The sequence below is a fragment of the Macrobrachium rosenbergii genome, chromosome 8 (genome assembly GCF_040412425.1).
Source record: "Macrobrachium rosenbergii isolate ZJJX-2024 chromosome 8, ASM4041242v1, whole genome shotgun sequence".
Lineage (NCBI taxonomy): Eukaryota > Metazoa > Arthropoda > Malacostraca > Decapoda > Palaemonidae > Macrobrachium > Macrobrachium rosenbergii.
The window spans coordinates 80,574,953-80,602,390 of NC_089748.1; the positions used below are offsets into that span (position 1 = coordinate 80,574,953).

Below are 27,438 nucleotides of genomic sequence, written 5' to 3' on the forward strand. Positions count from 1 at the left end.
CTGTCTGAAAAAATACCGTGCTGTCAGTGGACTGAGTAGTCTGAATAATTACGAATGTGAAGGACAGAGGAGAGGCTTAATGTAAACCTGAGAATGCTTGTGGAAGTCATTGTTGAGGATGAGAGGAGGGGAACTGAAAGACTGAAGAACGCGGAAGTGCCAGAAGTAGATGGGATTATCAGTGAGATGCTGCTGTATGTCGATGACGGTCTGAGTTATTGCCTGGGCCTGTAGGTTATGTCTGCATGGTGCTAAAGGAATGGGTAAGAGGAATAACTGTTTACTTGCATAAAGGAAATATGGCAAAAACGTTTACAATAACTAGTGCTGTTCAATATCTTTGTGGATGGAGTGATGTGAGAAATCAGGGAAAATTAAGGAAACCCAAGGAAGAAAGTGAGCAGTGAATGGAGTGAGGAATGGTCGATGTTGATGATGGTGCAGTACTGATTGAGGATGGTGAAAAGAAACTGCAGAATCCACTGAAAGAGTTTGAAACAGTTTGTAAGAAGAGAAAGTTAGGAGCAAATGGAAGTAATACAAAGTTTAAGAGGGTAAACTAAAATAGGAAGATCTTGCAATGAATATTAAGGTAGTTGGTTGAAGACTGGAAGTGACTGATTCTTATACGTATTTGAGAGTAAATGTAATGAATGATGGTATGATGAGAGAAGAGGTGAGTTAAGACAGGTGAGGCAAGGAAGGTAGCAGGTGTGTGCAAAAATTGAGGAGAGACTTAAAAGGACAATGGGATCTAAGGTAAGAAATTAATTATGAAGGGCGTATTGCATCAATTCTCCATCATGGAACTGAAGGGCGGATTTTGATTATAAATAAAAAAAAAAATGTGAGGCTGATGAGATTTATGTTTTGCAAAGGAAGTTCTGCAGGAAAAGCTGAAAGGGCGAGAAATATGGAGACACTTATAAATGGTAAAAAGGTGATTGTACGCGAAAGGATGGATGAAAGTGTTTTGGTTATGTAGAAAGAATGGACGATAGGTCGATGAAAATAGTGTATGATTGGAAAGTGTTAGGCGAGGGAAGGAGAAGCAAGGCCTAGACAGTGCTGGAACATACGAAAAAGAAGTTCTGGAAAGGAAAGGCCTCAATATCCAAGAAGCAAAGAGAGTGCGTGCGAGATAGAGGTGCATGGCGAAATGTGTGCAGGACAATTATTTTCGTGTGGATAAGGATACAGCGAATATTTGCTAACATATATATTAAATAAGTCCATGCAAAATAAATGTTTATAATTCATAGCAAATGTTTACTTCAGTAAACTTATGCTTTCCTTATATTGTCTGAACGGATTAACGATGAATCTTCACCTCACATCAAAGGGGAACAAAAAAAAAAAAGGATAACGGTGCAGGATTACTTGCGTTGTCTCTGTAAGTGGGTCGAAGATGTAAAGTTATGCATTTTAGGAAAAAAAATGAGCAGTTACATCTTAACAAAAAGAATAAACTTGGGGTTTTTTAGGGTAGTAATCTGTACATTTTGTTTTGAAGTCTGATTGCTTAATCAAACTGAATTCCCATGAGACGGATAAATTTTGATGAATAGAATAATCCATAGGACGCATCCTAGCAAGATCCTGGTGTGAAGATTTCATAATGATCCAGGGCGAAGGGGAAGAGTTCTTACCACCACCAGACGCAAAAGGTGCCCCGGTCCTGATGCTTGAAGTGTGTGCACTGCCGTCTTAACGTTTGACAGCAGGCTTGCAGAAAGACCACTGAAAGATCAAGAAGAGCAGGATGGCGCCCCCTACGGCCATGAAGGAAGGTCCGACCACCACCAAAGGTGTGTTGTAGTCGAAGATTTCCTCGTTCAGAACTTCTCTGTCGTGTTCGTCGTACGAGACATCCGTGCAGTTGGCTGAGAAATGAGTTCAGGTTAGTGTAACAGCTTCATGACAGTTAATAAATAAGAAATTGTTGTTTTTCTACTAATAAGCAGTTTCCCTGAAAACCATGGCTGGAGCTTCAAAGAAAATCAGACTACTAGGATATTTCAAACTTTTAAGTTTTTTTATTTACGTAACTCTTCGATAATTGTGTGCTAATACACATAACTGAGAATTAGATATTCTTCACTAAAAAAGTTTATACAACATAATAGGAAATATAATAGACATAAAATATAGTAAGAGATATAACAAATTTGCACTCCAACATGAACAAAATCTATACAATAAATACACCTAACAGGAGAAAAAATCCTTTTATTCAGTGCTCATTCTACATTCGTTTGATGTAATGCTTATTCTTCATTCACTGTTTATTCAGTCTACGAATTTATGATACGAGGAAATGCTTAAACTTTTTTCTTCTTTTCAATAGATTGCCTGTCTAGTCCCCTTGCCCAGGGTTTTTGAGAATTTACTGATAATTTAGACCTTTTATGGAACTCAGTAGGTCGCTGTTTTTGTTGCATATGAAGCCAGCATTGCACCAGCGTGGGCTCTTGCTCCCATAGCAACCCAGAACTCAGTAACAAATCAAACGAATCGTAAAGCACAATAATAATAATAATATGAAGAAGAAAAGGAAAAGATCTGCCCCTAAAATTAAATTAGGAAAATGAAGGAGGCTGAAATAATGATAATGATGAATATTCCTGATGTTTTCCCCAGACTTTCCACATCAACTAAAATTTTATCATCATTACCACTGGTGGAATAAATGACACAACTGAATAATTATAAAGTGTTATACATGCAAGAAGATGGTTAAAGATGGGAGCTGAACAGATTCTGGAAATTAATTCCAGTTTTTAGAGTTCTAATTGATTTACAAGTAATGACTTTCTAGCACACAGCATCGGATTTTATTTCTCTGTTGAATATTCGGTAATTGTGACGCATATTATTATTATTATTATTATTATTATTATTATTATTATTATTATTATTATTATTATTATTATTATTATTATTATTATTATTATTATTATTATTATTATTATTATTATTATTATTATTATTATTATTATTATTATTATTATTATTATTATTATTATTATTAAAAAAGGCCATTACTTACTTAACAAACTTCTGCAGAGCACAGTGAAATATAGATGAGAGCATACAAATTAATCGAGAAGATTAAATTAGCAAGTGAATAAATGTTCGCATGCATAAATATGCAGCTGTAAAATGACGGTCAAGGGGGCTTGGCTCTTTTAAGAACTGGAGACTCTTCACTTCCGAACGCGAACATCCATAAAACTACGAAGAGGAATAAAAGGCCTATAGTATTTAAAAAAATAAAATCATGGTACCTCCAAAACTTTGTTTGCTGACATACTGCGAGAGTAGTTTGCATCAGAGGCGATTGCGAAGTTTGCTAATAAAATACAGCCCGGCCGGATATCTTCCGAGTATAGGCTAGTCGAAATCGAGATTATCATTTACCTATTTTTTTGCCATCATTGGATACGTTTTCTGATGTGTTGTGAAAAAGAGCCTGGAATCTAGGGCATGCATAAGCATTTCCCGATATTCAGAATCCCTTGAATAGCGTTACCTGTACACAGTTAATCACTGAGCGGTCTACTCGTTTGGAATCGAATACCCAAATGAGTCGTGGTTTTGAGCCATAGCCCACTGACTCTCAGGATGGGAGAATTCAGAAAGCAATATCATTTGTATACTATACTATCTTCTTTTTTAAGTCACCAATTCTGTCGCCAGTTAAACCCAAAAGCAATGACATACGCGACAGTGCTACAATCACTAGTGACATCCTCAGCAACATCTCTCTGCTGCAGTTATTCTAAAACTTGTTCATGGCAACAGGTATGTTGCTTAAGGTATGAATTTAATGAATAAGACTAGTAAGTCAATAGCACTGTTAAAACCAATATGAACAACTTTGAGCGCAGGACCATAGTAAGAGCCAAAAAGACATGGCATTTAACTGTTTCTTGTAGCCATAATGGCTGTTAGGAGGCAGATGTCTAGATTTAAGATAATTTGACAAGGGCTTCATGATAAAATTTTTGAGCAACATGAAAAGGACTGCAAGGATGGAGACTAGTTCACAGTTATTTTGATCAATGGTCATAAAATCCTTCTGAATAGGCACCACAAAACATAGTGATTGCCACGGATCCAACTTCCTTTCATTTCAAAGTCTTTAAAAAGGCTCTTGAATCGAAAGCATATTTGGCAAAAGTGGCTCATAATAAGATCGTCAGTCAAAGGCTATTCAGCCATAAAGGCCTTATGCTTATGAATTAGCTCTGCTTTTGTCTTACAATTGGGTAACATTTCGGTCATTAACCAAGAAAGGGAAGCAAAGGTAGATGCGCTATATTCAAACATGAATGATTTCATCACGAAAGATCAGTGTAAGTTATTTCTTGTGTTTAGTTTTTAATCTATATGGCATTTCCTTAATATCTTTTAGGAATCAGTATATTTTGTTTGATTCCAAGCCTCTTCAGCGAAGTACTGGTAATTCAAAGCGGAACAACTGCATCTCCTTATGTTGAAATTGGTCGTTTGTGGTGACAGTTCAATTTGTCACCATGGTTGCAGCATTGTTATTTCTTTCTGATAGCTCAACTAGGAGCGATTACGTCTTCATATTTTGCACTTATTTGTTTTATGATTGCATCCTAGCCTGTACGAATTATCAATCCAAGTGATCTTCATTTTGGATTTCGCTACTTTATTCATAATGAAACAAGCTGAAATTCGAGATATAGTCTGATGGGATGGGTGTCAGCATTAGTCTCAGAAGTTTTTATAACATTTAACCTTTTCTTTTTATCAGTTGCCAGAGCTTTACCACACTTGTATTTTCAATTTAGAAGGTGGGATTATAATGATATACTAAAATGTTAGCTGCTTTAGCACTAAGGGCAGAGATGACAATATATTCGCAGATAATGGCCTCTGATTTGGAGGAAGCAGCTGTTAGACCGAGATCAAATACGCTACCAGGAATAAGAGTAGGCTGTTTTATCATAATTATGGAAACAAGTGCAGACAAAAAATTCCCGGCAGCCTAGTAACAACAGATGTAAACTAATCTCATAATACAGTACTCTAATATTTGATAACACATGACATTCCTATGGCAATCGCATTTACAGTTCCTCTTATGATAAACAGGAGCCCTTCTTTCTAGAAAACAGCCATATCTAGTGCATGCAAGATGGTGCACTATAGATGAAAGGAGACTCACGGATCCCGTAAATGAGGAACTCTTCCTTATATTTATTTCTAGAAACAAGATATTTGTTCATAAAACTCAGGTCATATAAAAAACTTTACAATGCATGACTGGAAAATTTGCCAAGGATATTCTCATATTCTTGGATATTCTTTTTGTTGAGTTGAAAGAACAGGTCTCAATTCACTGTTGCCAGAGAGAAGTAAGACACCAAAAACTCAAAAGTGTAAACTGGACAAAGAAACTTAGGTTATTTATTTAAACGATAGTATTTGCTCATAAAATAGATTCCTACATCTGATTATTATCTTGGAGGTAAACGGCGACAGCGTCTTCCATGACAACCTTGCAAGACAAAGGGAGACCATCAGGACTACCACATCAACTAGGGAAGGTCAGTAATGATGGATACGAAAGGGATTAGGCAGACAGGACAGGATTGTCTCCAACTTCCTCTCTAAATAGCCTTTCCAGCACTTGAAAAACAGGGAAATTGCGAAGGAAAAGAGTGATTGAAAGAATGGATTATTGGGTATTCAGACAAACCTAAAATATAAAAAGCAAAGTAGAACTCCTATGAAACAAATTAAGTATGACAATTTTGAAATATTTTAAAGTAAATTGCCATCATCAACTTTTAAACAGCCTGATTATGGGTTTGAGCTCAAGCAGGACTTTTTTATCTCCCATTTTGTAGCCATGATGGAAACTCTGGAAATCTGATTTGTAGATTTTAGAACACAAGTGAAACTGATAATTTACTAAACATTTTGAAGTACCCTTATGCGCAAGTTTTGAAATAAACAACCATCCTAACTATTGTAAAAATTAATCTTTGGTTCTTTCGCCCTCAGCCATTTTGAAACTGATTTTAAAGAACTTAAATGTCAACCAATGACCAAAAAATATGTTTCTTATCCTTTCACGATTTCAGCACGTTACCTTTTGACTGAATGAACAGAAAATATTCCTACGCTAACTACTGGGCAACTTGCCCACTGGTAATTGAAAATTGTTCGGTATTTCAGCAAGCTCAAGAACTCCTCTGCACAAAGTAAATAGGAATAATACTCTCACGATTGGAAGCTAAGTTTGTAAGACAAAATTAAGTACAATATGATTGAGGCAAAGTGCTGGAGAAGAACATGTGTTCTGAGAAGACTTCTAAAGCAATACAACCCGTACCTGAGCCCGACCAACTTTTCTAAAAGCATTCTTTATGGCGAAATGTTGAAGTAGACACCTTTTGGGTTCTTGTAGAGACAACTTGACATTTTATTCTGACAAGATGTGTTTCTAAAACAGGAATGCTCCTCATATACGTTATCCTTAGCATGAATGTCATCTGAAGGGGCTTCATTAGCTGAATATGAAGGCTAAATCTTGTGTTTCAAACATAATTGCCAGGGTTAAAGGTTGGTAAAAATCTTTGGTACTCAGACCAATAATTTTACCTTTTGGCAAAGTTTACATTAAAAACGCACACCGACGGAGAGAAGATGGATCCACCGGACAGTTTCCATCTATGCATGTCTATTAATGAAGTTATCTTTGCACTAAGGTCGAGTGGAATCCCTTCGATTAGTTGCGGTGAAAAGGTAAGCACGACAGACACACTTATGGACAGCCAGATGGACAAACAGAGGAAAAGCTATTGTCGCCCTTGACATAGTTGAAAAGGTGACAAAATAAGAGGCCAAGCAGCGGACTGAATTAGATTACTATATAGCCATATAGCGTATAAATTTTTTACACGAATAGGTACATGAAACCATATATGTAAAGAAAACAATGTCGGATTCAGTAAAGTAATTTTAACCCGCACTCCAGTTGTTTCCCTAGTGCTTAGATGAGTTACAAAACTTTATGGTAGTGGGGCAGATAACAGAAAAATCGTGCAAATGATGATACAAGCCAATTGAAAATCCAAGATGGCGGCCATTTTCAAGATGGCCGGCAAAATAACCACCCGAAGTAGATGTTTTGCTTAGAAATATTTGTAGTTGTCTGATTTACATAATCTAAGTGTGGAATCCTATGTTTTGAAGCCTGCTGAACTATATTTTCCTGTTTAAAAAGCACTCTGAGACATATTTCTCAAGATGACCACCAAGATGTTTGTCTTTCTTTACATAAGTTTGTCCCAGCTAGTACATTTTCAAAGTTATGCATACCGTGCTGCTGTCTCTCGATCTGCTACTGTTCACATATGCAGCTGCAGAGTGATGTGCAGGGAAGCTCTGCCTGAGAGCACTTGCATCTTCCTTTGCAAACCTTCTTACAGGAGCACTTTGTCAATTCTTGACAGCTTGCTGCAATCGGTGGTAGTGTTGTCCAATGTATCTGCCATGCTTCTCCTTTCTATGTCCACCCCCATTCAGCTGGACTGCTCATGTGTGGATTACAGTGGGTTGCCTGGCCCCAGATGATCCCAGCCTGGTAGGCTGCACGCTTTGCATGTTCTCTGAGGGCTGCCTGTGTTGGTGGAATTGAGTTGTATGGCCTCTGCTTGCAGGCAAACAGATCTAGTCTTGCTTCGTCCACACCAGTGGCTGCGCTTGATCTGTCGCACATGAGGACAACGAATCTTTCCAGCCTCTGCATGTCAAGATCACAAATGAATGTTGGATACTGGCTGAGATTGATGAATGTTTCAGTAATATCATCAAATGCATTCCAAGTCTGCCATGCAGATTTCTTTGCTTACCCACAGAAGGCAGACACAATGTCACATCCAGTGAATGTGTGGAAGTTGGGGATCCCTTCAGCTTTCTCAAGCCCGATTGCAGAAACTACCTCATGGACTGGAATCTATCGCATATGGGCTCCTTGGCCAAAGGCAATCCACATTTCCTGAAGACCTAGTTTCTGGAAGGATGGCAGTACAAGTATTGCTATGACTAGCACATCTGTGTCATTAGCCTTGATGATTATAGACTTGCTCCCGTCAGTCGTTGCATCCCTAGCGTGAACAAATATTTGACTGTCAGCTTCTTCGTGACAACATGGGGACACAGCATCCAGAGACTTCACTGTGTTGCTAATGGCATCCTCTCCTTTTGTGACAATGACTGTGCTTGTCGTTTCTGCTTCACACACATCTTTTAACCTTCATTTTGACTCTATATCTAGTTTGAGTGGCTCACGTTCATCACCAGGATTTCCTGTGTTTGGATGCTGGAAAATGGACACACTTGTACCGTGTAAAGATGTTTCATCTGTGGTCACAGTCGGATTATGATCTATGTTGTCAACTGCTCTAGCTGTGAACAAATTGTTTCTCAAGACTGGGGGACAGATTACTTCATCTTCCACATACTGTGCAACAACTGCTTCTCCTAATGGTCATATGATATGCTGAGCCCATTCTCATGGAGCATTTCAATTATTTGTCTCTTCCTCATCTTGGCAAGCACATACAGGACCATGTAGACTGCAAAATGTGGCTCCCGGTCCTTGGAATGCCTGTGGACATCCGTTCCTTTCTTGTATTTGGCGAAGCAGTTGTACTGTAGAAGTTGTGATAAAGCAAAGTCTGATTTTGATTCTCCATGATGGAGTTGGGACTTGATGTCTGCACCATGTTCGATCATTCATACAAACTGAAGCAGTGATGGTGGCATAGCCTGGTCTAAGTCTTTGTCACGAAAATAGCTGCTGAAATTCGACTTCTGACGGAGCATGTCTTGTCTTATTATCCCAGCGGCTTTTGCTAGATGGATCGCTTCACCATAACGGGGTGCTTCTGATAGGATTGAACCTACATCAGCTTCAACAGCCACAAGAACTTCTCGTCCTTGGCGATTAGCTTGCAGCTGTGGAATGTGCAAAAGCAGCTGATCCTTGAGTCGAGTAGGATGAACATCAGGCGAGTCAACACCAAGCTGTTCCAGCCTCTGCTTGTAAAGCTTGGTCAAATAGGCAAGCTTGAAAATCGGTGGCCTCTCACTGGCATTTTTCATCTCGCAGATGTAGGTGACTAGTTCAGAGAAAGCAATTGGATATGCATCCTTCCAGTATTCCTGTGCTTTTTCTTGCTCCCGCACCTTTAGGTATGCCCGTTCTCGGTTATACAATGCCACCAAACAGCCAGGGGGATATTTCACTTCTTGGGCTACGACATCTCCTGCACTTAGTTTGGTGGGAAGTTTTGTATCACTGAGTGTTTTGGCACATTCATTTATTCTCCTATTCACTTGCATTGTCATTGCTTCTCTAAGCTCCCCTCCTTCAGTTTCGCAGAAGAAGCATTCTTCTGTTTTAGTTTCTTGGAGCTTTCGTGGAATCTTACTTCTACTGCCCTCATCACTAGTACATACATAACTTGCTCTTTTTCAGCTTGGTGTAACTTTGTGTTGTTGAACAGAAGCCTGCAACTCTCATGATATTGTGCCTTATTTTTTCTCAACGTTTCCTCTATCCCAGAACCTTCGTCAAATCTTGCAGGTTCTAGCTTGATTGGTAGTGCATTGAGTGAGTGAAACAGAGGAATATTCTTTGCCAGGTTCGTATATCCATCATCCCCTCTTCTGGCAGGATTGGCCCGGGGAGATTTTAGATCTTCTTTCTTAACCTCCTGACATAGGCAACACTTGGTCCAGTCTGTTTTCCATGATCGTCCAGTAGAGTTTGCATCCATGATTACGATGACGTTCAGGGTCGAGGGTTTATCCTTTTACCACCCTGTACATGTAATAGTATAATAGGCCTGTTATGTCCTGTAATATACAATAGGCGCTTTCCTGTATGGGATACAACTAGGTTCTTGCACTGTGCCATACACCTTGTCCGATCGTTCATCCAGTGTCATAAGTCCCGTGCGATCTGTACACCATCCAGATAACTAAAGCCCTGTTATCCTTGGTTCGGCTCTCCCGTGCTGGCACGTCCTGTCCATTCGGGTGTGGCTGCCTAACTGATTTGGGGTTGATTAAGCAGCATTTTGGATACTAGTAGGTTGTTGCAGTATGATGCCAACATAAATTTCCTACTTAGCTGACACTGAACCCCATGCTAAATTTCACAGCAGTGATGTCACCAATCTGCCTTGGTAGTGCCCGACAATCAATCCTTTAATACAGTGCCTTAACCATGTTATAAACTAGAAAATATACATCAGCAGGCTTAAAAACATAGGAATCCACACTTAGATCATGCAACTCGGACAACTACAAATATATCTAAGCAAAACATCAACTTCAGGTGGTTATTTTGGCGGCCATCTTGAAAAATGGCCGCCATTTTGGATTTTCAATTGGCCAATCGGGCAGATTTGATTAGTATCCCTTGGCGAACAATTGTGACAAATTTGATGCTTGTATCATCATTTGCACGATTCTTCTAAAAAATTACTCTTATCCGCCCCACTATGGGGGCTGTAGGCCTATGAAAAGCTATTGGGAGTTTGGGAAATGACGTTTCTTTATAAGCCAAAAAAATTTTAATACTAATCCCAACAAATACTTTGAGAACATATGGACTAAGCTGGAATCGTTCTGTAAATCATAAGCAGAGAATCAAGATGTTCTTGCAGGAGTCAAAGGACGCCTAAAGTTTGACACTCCAAAGCAAATGAAACTCTGAACATTTCAAGGACAGACTATAAGATGTATGGAATAATGAAGTTGTTCGGAAGTCCAGTGTCAAAAGGATGAGAAATTAGAATAATATATTGATTGACTCGAGAAATCAGCCTCCACAAAACAAGTGAAAACATCCGCAAAGCAGAAGTGGGAAAATAACTTTAAACGTACTATATTTCGATGGAAGGGGCAGCAACCCCCTTCTTGTCATTCCAAATAAGTCTCTGAAGAAGTACATACAGTAACATATGAGGAAACAGAGTGAGAACAAACTATCATTTAAAAGTTATTAGAACGATCCAGTTTCTAAAGCAAGTGCTGAAATACTAGCGCACCAGTGACACTTTGAACGAACTTTCTCTAAACAGTAAGAAGGGCCTCTTAATGCACTTTGGAGATAATTAGAACAACTGAACAGCATTCTTAACTCTTCAGTGTCATATTTAGCTGTTTCCACTAAAGTTTCAAAGATGAAAGGAGAGTCTGAAGCTGTATCTTACAATTGAGAAGGAAATTTCTTTTTTGAATGTCGATCTGATTTCAAAGACTGCTGATCCATGAAAAGAAAATCATGGAAGAACTCCACACAGAACATACACTATCCAGGAAAATGTCTGTTGTCATTCTTGCTATAACGTGCATACACTCTCTATGAATTAGCTTCCACAAAACAGTATGTTGGTAGGGAAAAGGAATGTCAGAGAAAAACAGATGATGGAAGTTAAATTCAAAAAGGATCAAATTGATAACAAATAAACAAAAAGTGAAATAGCAAATAAAAGAATCATTATAAAAAACCACCGTCACAGGAACATGACTATTCAAGGTAATATCGCCCAACTTGTGAGCAACATCTTCCACAACTGTTTTATGAAAACTGAATGAAGACGTTTATGTAAATATTATGATCCCTTTGAAACAGACCCTGAGCTGGGTTGTAACAATTTACCATTTATTACATTAAACTAAGAGTTAACCATTTAGTACCCTTTTGAATTTTGCTGTACTGAGGTACAATTAAACGAGAACCTATATTGTTTCCTTATTTTGTCATTACTGTTCATATTGTGTTCTCTTCATATTTACCGGTCAAAAAGTCCATTACATTTGCCAAACAAGCTCAAATTTTGAAAGAAATATAGCAAAAAGAGGTGGAACAGTATGCAGATGAAAATAAACTAGCTAAAATGCATACTTTAATGCCAAAGGACAAACTTACAATACATAAAGAGTTATTGAGAAAATCAGAAAAAGTAAAAGCAATGGTGCAAAGTAGTTGAAGGTAGCATTACATACTACATTCAGCTCATAAGACTCAAGATACTGAACACTGACATGGAGACTGTTCCATAGCTCGTAAGTATGAGGAATAAAAGATCTCTGCTGGTGGGCAGTGTCCTGTCAAGGACATTAGTACTTGATGTACTAATTCCAGAGGCAAAAGCATTAAAGGTGAAATATAAAATTTCCTATGGAAAAAGAACTTCTGAAAGATGAACATACAGGACATCGCCCAACAAGGTATAAAACTCAACATCATAAATACCATTGCTAGGAGGAGGAAGGACACCACTTCGAACAATTTTGTCCTGTAGATAAAAGATTCTACAAAGCTGTAGATTTGCAACCAGGAGAACAATATTCTTGCAACAACAGTAAAACAAAACATCCCCAGCATATGGCGCAGATACTAATCATCAGTGCAGGTAACAGAAGCCTTACAAACAATCCCTTATTTAGCATTATTATGTGAAATTTTTTGGGAAAGCTTAGGGTCAAAGATAACACTCAATATTGTCAAATACTGAGAATCCCTAGGCAGAGACTTACCCATACACAATGTAAATCATCAACTTTGCTGCCAGTTACCTGGAAAAACTGGAAAAGACATCAGATCCATAGCTCCTAAGACCTCAATTATAAAGCCAGTATATTAGAAGCTTTATTTAATCGCGATGAAAAGCCACTAAAGTCAATCTGAATACGTCCGGACTGATATCAGTTGTCAAGGCTGGCTTGCACATATTTAGTTAGAGCCAAAATGACATTACAATTACCGAACTGCTTCCTGTAAAGATACTGGTTGGTCAATCAGTGTTTAGATTCAAAGTATTTATACATGGGTTCAAAAGGCAAAATTTCCAGTAACTCTGAGAGTACCAGAAGAAAGGAGATCAGTCTGTAACAGTCCAATAAGCACTTTCATGACTCACTGGAGCAGTGTTGGTAAATTTCCTATCATTAAGAATTTGAGATTTGAAAACGGTACCTTACACATTGAAAACTAACAGAAAACTTAGCTGGGTCTCCACATCAGCTTTATTAGCTATATCTAAAATCTTTTTTAACTTCCTTACAACGATTAGGAGATTTTGTGAGCCGTAGTTCACTATGGCAGATACCAGGACGAACTGTTCGGCTTTAGGGGCCTATAAAGTAACTCTGATCTGCTTTTAAGACTGGATGATATTTCACATCTTTGTTTGATAAGGGAGAGAATGTAAATGGATTTGATCCAGATATCCACCAGAAATGCGGCTGAGTTGAGTTTTAATTTTTGATGATTATTTGTCAGGCTATCTGTGCATTTTTCCGGCAGTTACAAAACATAACAGAAGACCCTTTCTTATAAACAGTAATACATCCATACAATGAAACCCTGTCTGGTATGGCAACTGCATGTGTTAATTTCCAAGGCATGCATATAAAAAAACCGAAAATATACAACTCTGGCAGTGATCGGAAATGCCAGTTTTTGGAATGATAAAAGAATTCTTGTTTTTCAGTTTAGCCTCACTATCTCTCAGTCAGGCCTTCTGTCTCTCAGCCCATGTGCTTATCTACATCATTTTAAAAACTTACATATAATAGGGAGTTACCTTGATTATTGTCTATCTCTTGACAAATAAATCAAACAATAAAAAACCTTGAAATATGTAGACATCACTCCAGGAGTCTCACCTCTTCGATTCCAGGCTCGGAAGACAACTCCAGTGACAATGGCCCCTACGGTGTAGGTGACGACGCTCACAATAAGACTCAGGATTAGAAGGAAACGGTATCCACACCAGCCGCTGTGCCTGCCGAACACCTTTTCGTTGATCGAGTATCGCTTTTCTGTCATCTGTGGAAAAAACTTCCAATGAAATTTTCATTCACTTTCTTACATCTTCCATCCTTCAAGAGGTGGTTTATGGCTTCCTTCGTAGTTGAAGCTTGTGAATCCTTTCTGCCCAGTTTTTTGTTGTTTTATAAAAAAAGCTCTTGATCTGCGCGTTACTACTGTTGGCTTAATACTGATAACTTCACATTAACTTCTTTGTCGCTAGTTTTTTAAATAAAAACAGAAACACTGTCTCTGCTTAGGGAAGTTATCATCCGCTAAGCGAACTGACGCAACGGAAAGAATATCTAGGACGAGAAGTGACTACGGAAAGTGGATCCACTAATGCATCCTGATCAAGCTAGGCGACTGATTTCAATGAGGTAGAATTAACAGAATAAAAGCAAAGATATCTGATTTTTAATAATGTCTTAAATTGAAATATCATGCATAAATCTGCAATTCCATCAAAACTCCGAGTTATAGATTTTAATTTTGTCTTTTGATGTATTCATGGGTTACAAGATGAAGAGAACGCGAAGTTCATATGGTGTGCTGCTATAGCTCAGTGAAGAAATCCAACATGAACGCTCAGAGCCAAGCGAAGACTCACTTGAATAGTCATTCTTCAAACCCACTTATCTGGGTCAGACTGTAAGGTGAGGTAAGTTTTTTCTTGCCGTCAGTCTGCCATCTGTCTTCTCCACCGTATCAAATTACCATCACAACTCAGATATTTTTTTCGTCGTATTCAGAACTTTACATTCATAAGTTACGTTGTCTAATATTCCCTTACGTTAGTTGGTTCTAAATTGAGACCAGTTATTGTTATTCAACCTGTGCCCACAGTATTACGGAAAATGCCTTAAAAAGGCAATTTAGCCTGCTAAATAAGCTGAAAAAAGTTAGAATGGCCATTTGTGACTAAAGAGAGAAGCGTAGCTTAGATTAATGTTAAGCTAAATTAATTACTCAGTGAAAGCAAAGATAAATAAAAATATCAAAATGGCTCACGGAATTAGATACTGTTGGAGAGAAGCTACCTGTCTCAAGAGAACAGTTCAGCGCCGATGGAGAGAATCAGTCTAAGTGATGTTGAATATTCGGGACAGAAGAGAGGCAGACCTAATTGATTCAGGAGTGTAAGAGATTAGTCTAAATCTAAAAATGCTAATGAAAGTGACCGTTGGACGTAAGGAGGCAGCTTAGAAGCTGAAGAACAGATGGCTCCACAAGTGGATATTGCAATTGAGATGTTAGGGAACAGTGATAAAGGCATGACTAAGGAACTCTCCTGATGTGTAAGATATGTAAGATATGAGGGAAGGCTTCCACAGAAATTGGCGAAAGGAGCAGCTATTCCCGCGTATGAGGGTAAAGGAGATAGAGGACTATAAAAATGATAAGGGTATAGCATTACTTCATATATATTGGATAAGGTGTATAATATGAATATAACTGAGAAAGTAACACAAAGAAGGGTTGGGGTGGGAATTGGTAAGCAGGTTTAGACATGTGAATAAAGTGTTTGTAATGAAGCAGGTGAGTGAGAAATTTGAGAGCAAAAGGAAAAAGTTGTACGAGGCATAAATGGACCTTCAAAAATTGTATGCAATACTGACAGGGATGCAACATGGAGGGTGTTGAGGATGTATAGTGCAAAAGCTAAAACTGCTGAGAGCAGATGAAAGATAAATGATGAAAAAAGAGCATGTTTTTAAATATGTAGAGGGGGAGAGTGATTGGTCTGGTATATATGTAGGTGTGAAAAAGGGTCTCTGTTGTTGTTCATTTTTTATTATTGTCAGGGAAAGGACAGGTGTAGGTACAAATTTATGAGATGATAAAAGAGGACGTGAATGGAGGTGCTGATGTTTGCAGATAATGAAGGGAAAATTCATCCAGTAATAAAAGATCTTGAAAGTACTTTGAAGAGCAAAAACCTGAAAGAGAATGTGAGCAAAAGCAACGTTGACAAGGTAGCTGGAAATCAGGGTGATAGGACAATGAATGCTAATATGGATTGCTGAAGAATGCAGTAGGTTAATGTACTGTAGGTATTTGCTGGTGAATGTAACAGATGGTGGTATGTGACGAAAAAGATAAGTGATAGATTAGTTTATGCAAGGAAGGTGGTAGGGTGTATAGAAAATATTTAAAATAAAAGTGTCTTTGCAAGCTAAAGTTGGAAGATGTGAAGGTATAATTGATTCAGCTCTCCTGCATGCTATTGACAAATTGATCGTATAGTATATGGTAAGTGTGACTATTGTCTTTTTTCTCTGAAGTCCTCCCCACTCCCCCAATATACCGGAAGATGCATTAGCAATTCTCTGGCAGACATCAGAGGTGCCTCACACCGAGGGACCTGGGGCAACCCGAACGAACTGTAAGGTCTGTGAGGTCTGTAAGGTCATATGAAAAAATAGCTTATTACTGATACTGTTGGAAAAATCAGCAAAAGTAAATATATACACTGAAAAATCATAAGTAGTAAAAGTTCGGATTTTCAAGGTATTGGAGTAAAACACTCTATAGTAAGATTATAGTTACCTCTAAACTTAAGAACAACAGTATCAGTTAGACACCAGAAAGGTTATTCTCTGGCCTTACAGTATAGGGAATAAAAGACCTCTGGTACAAATCACCTCAGAAGATATATGAATGCTTAGTGCTCTGTAAAACCAAGTAGCACCCATTACCATGGACATCCGATGAAGTTTCCATTGCAGGGGGGAGGGAAGGCAAACATCACAGGAATAATAATAATAATAATAATAATAATAATAATAATAATAATAATAATAATAATAATAATAATAATAATAATAATGTCATTTGCATATTACTGACAACAGCTTATTTCTCTAGCAAAAGTTCAAGTTCATGGTAGTCTTCTTGATAAATTTGTTAATCAACATAGTGCAGTTTTTAATGAAAACATTTACAAGGGGATTCCTTTTGAGAGAGCCTCATTCTGAGGAGGGGGGAGGGGGGAATGCCCGTTTTGACCCCCACCCCAACGGAGACCCATGCACGATCATTCTAAAAGCACAGGAGCTAAACTATCTAGTCTCCTTTTGAAAAATAACTTCTGAAAGATGACCGAACACGATATCTCGCAACAATGGCCTAAGGAATTATTCGTATGGCTAAGGAAACAACCACTTATGGCAATCCTGTTTAGAGGATAAGTACTATGGAGGATATAGGCCTCCAAGGGGGAGAACCATATAACAGCAATAGTAAAACGAAAGGTCTGTAGGAAAAAAAAAAAACGCTCTGTAAGCACTGCCAAGTTTTCCTGTCTCCATGAGATGATATATTCTTCAAGTTCTGCAAGAAAAGAAAGCATTGAATCAGAAACACGATATACAGTGTTGCCTTTGCCCAGTGGCATAAAATGGTGGCAGCTCAGGCCACCGAGCTCATTTGCTTTTGTCTCATTAGGGGACATGATATTGAGCCTTCCATTTTTTACTTAACCACAATCAACAATTATACAAACACTTTCATCATTATTACATTCTTGCACATCAAATTGCAAAGACTAGATTTTGTGTTTACCATGATTTTCTTTTCTCATTATGATTATAGAGTGTGGGGCGGCCACCCTCAGCCGTCTGATAGATTCACACCCAACAGGAGTGCGAGAATACAGTTGTTTTATTTCCTGATCTCCTACAGGAACGCGACTAGGGGAAGGGGTGGGGTTGGGGGGGGGATTTCCTTCTCAGTCCTACACTGCGTTTTCTTGACTTAGAATATGGTACTTTAGAAAAAACGTTCACTAGAGCAGCAGTGCTAAGGTTGCACTGAGTACTATACATTGAAAGCGGTCAACTAGAATATGACTAACCTGACAGACACATACACACACACACATATATATACATAATGCTTTGTCAATTTCACACATGGCTTTTTCGTACTCGCAAATATAAAACCACAAATAACCCATTAACATGAAACTGACTTTATCATGGAAAACGTACACTGAAACTGAATTATTATCTGATAAATGCATCTACCCTGACAGTATTTGAACCTATGCTCTTGTTTATTGATGCATGGGTAACAATAACATTATCCATTCAACTATCCAGTAAAATTCAAATTCTGTACTCAGAATCAGTCGACCCATCTCTACCATCTCCTTAAGGAGTATGTTTTATAGGAACTGAGGATGAACCCTTGGGAATTATAATCCGGTGGAGGAAATTTTCTGTAGTAAGTTACAGTCTGAATGCTCATGGTCTCAGCTTTATATTCCTTTTTTATTCCTTTTTCACTTACTTTTCATCGCTTACTTTTACTTGTCATGGTATAATACTGGTTATGTTGGGTAATTTTCCTTTTCTGTATTTTGCTAAAAATGTTTAACAACAAAAATAAGAGGTCAAAATGATGAGTTAAAGTGAACCAAAAGTGATTTCCGAAAAAATTGTCAGCATCTGATGGGCTTACAACAGACGTCATTTGACGTCATCAGAATCGGTAAAGATTAATTGTAACAGAGGGACTTTACAAAATTGCCGACTGGAAGAACGTTTAAATGTTTATGAATAACTCCACAGAAATGAAATTGGAGTTGGAGAAAAAGACGAGAACCTTGAAAATGCCATTACCATGAAAAATAGCTTGAATTAGGACTGGATGAGATGAAGATCAAAGTATGAACTGGATGAGAGGAAGATCAGAGTACGGAATGAATGAGAGGAAAATGAAAGTAGGAACTGCACGAGAGGAAGATCAGAGTATGAAACTGGGTAAGATGAAGCTCAAAGCAGCAACTGGATGAGATGAAGATCAAAGTAGGAACTGGTGCGATGAATATCAAAATAGGAACAGGATGAAATGATGATCAAAGTAGGAACTGGATGAGATGAAGATCAAAGTAGGAACTGGGTGAGATGAATATCAAAATAGGAACAGGATGAGATGAAGATCAAAGGAACTGGATGAGATGAAGATCAAAGTAGGAACTGGGTGAGATGAATATCAAAGTAGGAACTGGATGTTATAAAGATCAAAGTAGGAACTGGGTGAGATGAAGATCAAAGCAGAAATTGGATGAGATGAAGATCAAAGGAACTGGATGAGGTGAAGATCAAAATAGGAACTGAGTGAGATGAAGATCAAAGTAGGAACCGGATGAGACGAAGATCAAAGTATGAACTGGATGAGAGGAAGATCAGAGTACGGAATGAATGAGAGGAAAATGAAAGTAGGAACTGCACGAGAGGAAGATCAGAGTATGAAACTGGGTAAGATGAAGCTCAAAGCAGCAACTGGATGAGATGAAGATCAAAGTAGGAACTGGGTGCGATGAATATCAAAATAGGAACAGGATGAAATGATGATCAAAGTAGGAACTGGATGAGATGAAGATCAAAGTAGGAACTGGGTGAGATGAATATCAAAATAGGAACAGGATGAGATGAAGATCAAAGGAACTGGATGAGATGAAGATCAAAGTAGGAACTGGGTGAGATGAATATCAAAGTAGGAACTGGATGTTATAAAGATCAAAGTAGGAACTGGGTGAGATGAAGATCAAAGCAGAAATTGGATGAGATGAAGATCAAAGGAACTGGATGAGGTGAAGATCAAAATAGGAACTGGGTGAGATGAAGATCAAAGTAGGAACTGGATGAGACGAAGATCAAAGTAGGAACTGGATGAGATGAAGATCAAAGTAGGCACTGGATGAGATGAAGATCAGAGTAGGAACTGGATGAGATGAAGCTCAAAAGTAGGAACTGAATGAGATGAAGATCAAAGTAGGAACTGGATGAGATGAAGATCAGAGTAGGAACTGGATGAGATGAAGCTCAAAAGTAGGAACTGAATGAGATGAAGATCAAAGTAGGAAATGGATGAGAGGAAGATCAAAGTAGGAACTGGGTGGGATGAATATCAAAATAGGAACAGGATGAGATGAAGATCAAAGTAGGAACTGGGTGAGATGAAGATCAAAGTAGGAACTGGATGAGATAAAGATTGAAGTAGGAACTGGATGAAATGCAGATCAAAATAGAAACAGGATGAGATGAAGCTCAAAGTAGGAACTGGTTGAGATGAAGATCAAAGTAGTAACTGGATGAGATGAAAATCAAAGAAGGAACTGAATGAGATGAAGCTCAAAGTAGGAACTGGGTGAGATGAAGATCAAAGCAGGAACTGGATGAGATGAAGATCGAAGTAGGAACTGGATGAAATGAAGATCGAAGTAGGAATTGGATGAAATGAAGATTAAAGTAGGAACCAGTTGAGATGAAGATCAAAGTAGGAACTGGAAGAAATGCAGATCAAAGTAGGAACTTAGTGAGATGAAGATCAGAGTAGGAACTGGATGAGATGAAGATCAAAGTAGGAACTCGAAGAAATGCAGATCAAAGTAGGAACTTGGTGAGATGAAGATCAGAGTAGGAACTGGATGAGATGAAGATCAAAGTAGGAACTGGTTAAGATGAAGATTAAAGTAATATCTGGATGAGATGAAGATCAAAGTAGGATCTGTCTGAGATGAAGATCAAAGTAGGAACTGGATGAAATTAAGATCAAAGTAGGAACTGGATGAGATGAAGATCAGAGTAGGAACTGGATGAGATGAAGATTAAAGTAGGAACTGGATGAGATGAAGATCAAAGTAGGAACTGGTTGAGATGAAGATTAAAGTAATATCTGGATGAGATGAAGATCAAAGTAGGAACTGTTTGAGATGAAGATCAAAGTAGGAACTGGATGAAATGAAGATCAAAGTAGGAACTGGATGAGATGAAGATCAAAGTAGGAACTGGATGAGATGAAGATCAGAGTAGGAACTTAAAGTTAAGTATACCTTAGTTTTACCAGACCACTGAGCTGATTAACAGCTCTCCTAGGGCTGGCCCGAAGGATTAGACTTATTTTACGTCGCTAAGAACCAATTGGTTACTTAGCAACGGGACCTACAGCTTATTGTGGAATCCGAACCACATTATAGCGAGAAATGAATTTCTATCACCAGAAATAAATTCCTCTAACTCTTCATCAGCCGGCCGCGGGAATTGAACTCCGGCCCATCAAATGACAGTCTGAAGCTCAACCGGTTCGGCCAAATCTGGATGAGATGAAGATTAAAGTAGGAACCAGATGAGATGAAGATCAAAGTAGGACCTGGAGGAGATGCAGATCAAAGTAGGAACTTGGTGAGATGAAGATCAAAGTAGGAACTGGATGAGATGAAGATCAAAGTAGGAACTTGGTGAGATGAAGATTAAAGTAATATCTGGATGAGATGAAGATCAAAGTAGGAACTGTTTGAGATGAAGATCGAAGTAGGAACTGGATGAAATGAGGATCAAAGTAGGAACTGGATGAGATGAAGATCAAAGTAGGAACTGGTTGAGATGAAGGTCAAAGTATGAACTTGATGAGATGAAGATCAAAGTAGGAACCGGATGAGACGAAGCTCAAAGCAGGAACTGGATGAGATGGAGATCGAAGTAGGAACTGAATGAGATGAAGATCAAAGTAGGAACTGGATGAGATGAAGATCGAAGTAGGAACTGGAGGAGATGCAGATCAAAGTAGGAACTTGATGAGATGAAGATCGAAGTAGGAACTGGAGGAGATGAAGATCAAAGTAGGAACTGGTTGAGATGAAGATTAAAGTAATAACTTGATGAGAAGAAGATCAAAGTAGGAACTGTTTGAGATGAAGATCAAAGTAGGAACTGGATGAGATGAAGGTCAAAGTAGGAACTGGATGAGATGAAGATCAAAGAAGGAACTGGTTGAGACGAAGATCAAAGTAGGAACTGGATGAGATGAAGGTCAAAGTAGGAACTGGATGAGATGAAGATCAAAGAAGGAACTGGTTGAGACGAAGATCAAAGTAGGAACTGGATGAGATGTAGTTCAACGTAGGAACTGGGCGAGATGAAGATCAAAGTAGGTACTGGATGAGATTATGATCAAAGTAGGAACTGGTTGAGATGAAGATCAAAGTAGGAACTGGAGTAAGACGAAGCTCAAAGCAGGAACTGGATGAGATGAAGATCGAATTAGGAACTGGATGAGATGAAGATCAAAGTAGGAACCGGATGAGATGAAGATCAAAATAGGAACTGGAGGAGATGCAGATCAAAGTAGGAACTTGGTGAGATGAAGATCAAAGTAGAACTGGATGAGATGAAGTTCACCGTAGGTACTGGATGAGATGATGATCAAAGTAGGAACTGGATGAGATGAAGATCAAAGTAGGAACTGGATGAGATGAAGATCAAAGTAGGAACTGGATGAGATGAAGTTCAACGTAGATACTGGAAGAGATGATGATAAAAGTAGGAACTGGTTGAGATGAAGATCAGAGTAGGAACTGGGTGACAGGAAGAACAAGTAACAATTTACGATGAAGGATGTTGCTACAAGTTCCATAACTGCAATGACTACGTTCAAAACCTGATTGCAGTTGAATGTGGTCCATTACTAACCGTGTTAAAAATACTAATGCAAAGCAGCTTGAATTTGACCTGAGTGAGAACACCAAAGAAAAATTTGAGAAATTAAAATCCAGGAAATAAGGAAAGTTAGGAACTAGAACCACAAGATGAAGAATGACAGAATATTTAAGGAAGGAGCTGAATACTGACAGCAGTTTAACGCTACTGAAGTAATAAATGAAAACTGCTCGACGAAATAGGTAGGACAGCATCACCTCTGCTGCTTGGCGTTCAATGACCTTTTCGTAAACTGAAAATGGAGGAACTGAATTAGTGACGAACCCAGCACGTCTAATGCTAATTTGTAGTTATTTATCAAATATTATTGGATTTTGAACGTCTGTGGATGGATTAAGATGCCCACAATTCCATCTAAGTTTACTGAAGAGGAATCATGGGAGAAATTAATAAATAAAAAAGAGAGATAACATCAAACAAATGCAATGGTTCTGCAGAAATAAATTTCATTCACTACCGGGTCCTGTTCGACTGAAGAACTGAACTCCGATATTTCGAGCAGGAGATGGCTGAATAGGCCTATGGAAAAATTTGTGAGGTTCCCTTGTCCAATGAGCAAGAACTAACCATAGGGTCCAGTGCTTACCTAAACAAGACTGAATGCTGTATACGCCCTGTGACTTCATGACACGTTTGAAAGGCAATGTCGTAACAACGGCCACCTGATTTTAAAAATTACAATTCATAGGTATACAATTGTCAATCAGTAACACAGGCGTATCAGATCAGGCATGGCACATCTGGGAAGCAATGATGCTCAACGACGAGCCGTCAGTCTAGAAAAAACAACTCAAAGGTACCCAACTGTCAGTCAGTAACGCAAGGCATGCTTCTTAAAATTAGGATCATAACGTAAGCGTGGTTACCTACCTAACTGATTTCTATGGGCCTTGGGCATAATATACAACTTACAACAAACAGTTCTTGCGCAATGAAAATTATTCTTATAGATAGATTCCTTTGGCGTGGAAGAGTCTACTCACGAAAACGCGCTCAAAAATTATGTATAACAATTTAGTGAGGGAGCGCCTCTCACTTCAGATCCCTCCAAGTAATCTGTTTAACATCTCCATCCTGTCAACGGGTTTCAGTTTCTCTCTCTCGTGTTAAGAACTCAGAGGCGCAATAGGTTTTATTTATTGTAGATATAATGCTTTAATATCTCAACAACAAAAATAAAGATATCCTGGGAGGCGGAGAGAGAGACAGAGACAAAGACATAACAAATCTCTGGGCTGTGACATGGCCACACCCTTATGAGACCTCAGAGCCAAACTACTGATAGAGAATGTTGATGTTTGTTGTGGGAGTTGGACGTGCAGCTGATGAGGCTCTTGTGTAGTTTAATAAAATGGCTAATTTTACAGCTCAAATTTGCATAATAATGAGAAAGAAATGTTTGGAAGTATATGACATTACTCTCTTATTTTTAAGATTTTATTTCTGTGGTTGAACTTCGTTACTACGTTAAATGTTTGCGTAAAGACGTCACCATTGCACTGATAATGCTAATATATGTCTGTCTTTATATACATTATATCTGCATATACTTATATATATACTGTATATATATATATATATATATATATATATATATATATATATATATATATATATATATATATATATATATATATATACTGTATTTATATATGCATGTATATATCATAAGTATATATATATATATATATATATATATATATATATATATATATATATATATATATATATATATATATATATATATATATATACATATACAGTATATATGAATGTTCGTTTGTATGTATGTATATTTATATTTCTTTTAGGGCATGAGTGTAAACTGTACTAGGCTAGAAAAGTTCCACTGAAGGGCAGAATGCATTATGTTATTGAAACCAGAGATGAGCTGTTAGAAAATAAACTTTACCTGTTCACAGTTTTGCTACTTAAGCTGCTGCTCAAAAACAGCAATGTTCCTCTGAAGGGCAACACTGGTAACATGAAAATAGATTGCTGGAATACGTAAGAAGAAGTAAACCCTTTTTCTAGATAGTGTAACCTCTCGTTCTAAATGGACTTTGTCGTCCTCTGAGAAGAGAAATTTATTAAGCACTTATTTTCCAGACAACATTTTTTTTTTTTTTTTTTTTTGTAAATTCGGCAGCAAGAATTCAAAATGGAAATACCTTGGAGAAGGAGAGGTTCACCAGTAAGACTTCTTGAGAGAGCTGAGAGAGGAGGCTGCTGGACAGACGGACGGACGGACACAGAATGGGATTACTCAAACTACTGACTCCTTGAGTCTCACAGGATGTAGATATGGATTTGATGCCACCTGATGCTCAGTTATTAAAAAGAGCTACTGAACAGAAACCCTGATCTAATCACTATTTTTGTATTGGAACTTTGTTAAATTTGCAGAAACCTTTTGATGAATTAAACTAACTATTTATTTGTCTGGAGAAAACTACATGTAATTTCCACTGTGACATTTAGGTACAACAGGATGGACCCAATGTCTGGTTGGGCAACAGAGATAATGCTAGTTACTGATTGTAGCTCTGTACATTTCATTTTTATTGCAGTATTTTCGTCTTTACTGTTCGTACGTTCCTCTTTACAGCCACATTGTTTGTACGTGTCGGTACGATAGATAAACACATTTCTGAAGTATATAGACAAATGAGGAGATCACCTTTTATTCTTTATTTCGCAATGAAGCAACTGTCTAACGCGAAGAGGCCTTATCTCGTTATCCGAGCATCCTGTGATAAGAATGTTGGCCATAATTGTTTATAAATGTCACGGAGGCTTTTCTACAAACCCTAGCTAATCTTCAAAGTTACGAGTTGCATAAAAGTTAATTTAAGCAATCGCAAAGAGACTAAATTTTCATTCTTAGAATGTGCATATTACCTTTCATTTATTTTGATAATTCTAAACGAGTTAGAGTCTGCACATCAATTTTACCCCTAAGATACTATTTCCTTTGCCTTCTCTTTTTTCACAAGGGCATTCACTGGTGTGAAATCTTGTTACTCAAGTGAATATTCCTTTGGGTTGTTCCACAACACTATACATTATGCATATGAGTTTCAACAAGTTTAATACTGTTCTTAGAATAAGGTGGAGTTGTGCCAGCGCGGGCTGTAACTTCTTATGCACTTCACATAGCCGTAAGTAATCAGTAAGCAGACTACAGGTATATAAAAGTGAATTATTAAATTATTACCAAAGGTTTATCATGTTTCTAAAAACGTATCCAAAGATGCTTTTTTAAAGAAAGGGTGCCGGCGGGCATTTCTTCTCATCAACTTTTTGAGTAAAATCGACAAAAAACAGGGAACGACCAATGTCTGGAAGTTCGATGGGCCTAGATCCATATTCTTGAAAAGCCTTTTTCATCACTTTAACGTCGCCATTTCTTTTTACTTTCTTAAGTATTCTCCCATTCATGGATGTCTGCAGTACTGAGAGTATTCCTACCTTGATCATGATTCAAACCTATACCTCTCTAGTTTGAAACCTGAACGACACTGATTTAATGTTCCTGGACATCAGAAGAGATGGAAGTTGTATTTACTCTGCAGTAAATATTCCAGTCGAATCTGGGCTCTGTTCTTATCATATTTGATTCACTTCCCCAAGGCAAAGTGAATTCGATATTAATGAATTATTTGAAACTTAATCATTATTTGAAAGCATGAGATATGATGAGTAAAGTGACAAACTGTCATATTATATATATTTACATATATATGTACATATTACTGAAAGGACCTCATTCAAACTGGATGGTATCTAACGGAGTTTTTTATTCAGAAAAAGTTACAAGCTTTCTTGGACAAACACTTGATAATAATTCTACTAATGCACAGAACAATTGTGTATGTGATAAAGTTAATATGTAAATATATATGTATATATATGTATGTGTGTATGTATGTACATATGTATGTATGTATCCATCACGACGTAAATGGCTTGATTTCGATTCTAAGTCCAGAACCAGAATTTGATAAAAAGTGTACAGTAAAGTCGAAATCATCTTATAAATCTTTTATTGGCTGAGTACATTAAGGCACTGCCATCGGATGTTTGAACCCAAATAGAGCGGGAGCACTAATCATCTATATTTCCCCTTGGGTATTAGTTATTTCCTAGGTAAACTGAATTCGAAGTAATGGGTGATTTGTTGTTTAATATTTGATAGCATAAAAGTAGTGTCATACACACACACACACACACACACACATATATATATATATATAAATATATATATATATGTAATTATATATAATCTGTATGTATATATTACAGATGCATAAAAATATACATATATATATATGTATGCATATATATACATATATACAAATATGTGTATATATAAATGTATATATAATACATAAATATACATACACATATATATGCATACATATATATATGTATATAATGTATATATATATATATATATATATATATATATATATATATATATATATATATATATATATATATATATATATATATATATATACAGTATATATCTATATACATATATCATAACGAAGAAGAAATATCAGTTTAAATGAAAGGAATGGGAGAACTATAGGGGCGTAAATACATTTTACGGAATATAACGCTTCTGTTTTCCCCTTTGCTTTACTCATATATGGAATTTCTTTCTTCAGGTTTACACACACACGTACACACACACGCACGCACACACACATACATATATATATATATATATATATATATATATATATATATATATATATATATATATATTTATACATACATATGTTATCATAAAATAGCCACGTAACTTCACTGGGCATATATATTATATATTCATATTAATCGTGTTAGGCTTCAAGAAGACGGGATGGTTCAGAATCTGGATTCTTTAATTTATGGAAGCCTAACACGAATAATATGTATGTATGTATATTATTATTTATAAATATTGGGTGAGTCTTCACAATCTACTTAACGAAAACGATAAAAAACAAACAAAAAACAAACAAGTGTACATCTGACACCGATGCGAAGATGTGAAGACGAAAAAAG

The 27,438-nt window shown here is 37.3% G+C and overlaps 1 protein-coding gene across 1 annotated transcript; it reads right to left on the reverse strand.

The window, feature by feature from the left end:
• Positions 1–1,204: 1,204 nt before the first annotated feature.
• On the reverse strand, positions 1,205–24,653 carry LOC136841007 (uncharacterized). The gene is made up of 3 exons (XM_067108044.1): positions 24,552–24,653; positions 13,732–13,894; positions 1,205–1,883 (listed from the first exon to the last, which is right to left on the reverse strand). The coding sequence occupies exons 2-3, from the start codon at positions 13,892–13,894 to the stop codon at positions 1,708–1,710; spliced, it is 339 nt and encodes a 112-aa protein (XP_066964145.1). The 5' UTR covers positions 24,552–24,653; the 3' UTR covers positions 1,205–1,707.
• Positions 24,654–27,438: the final 2,785 nt, after the last annotated feature.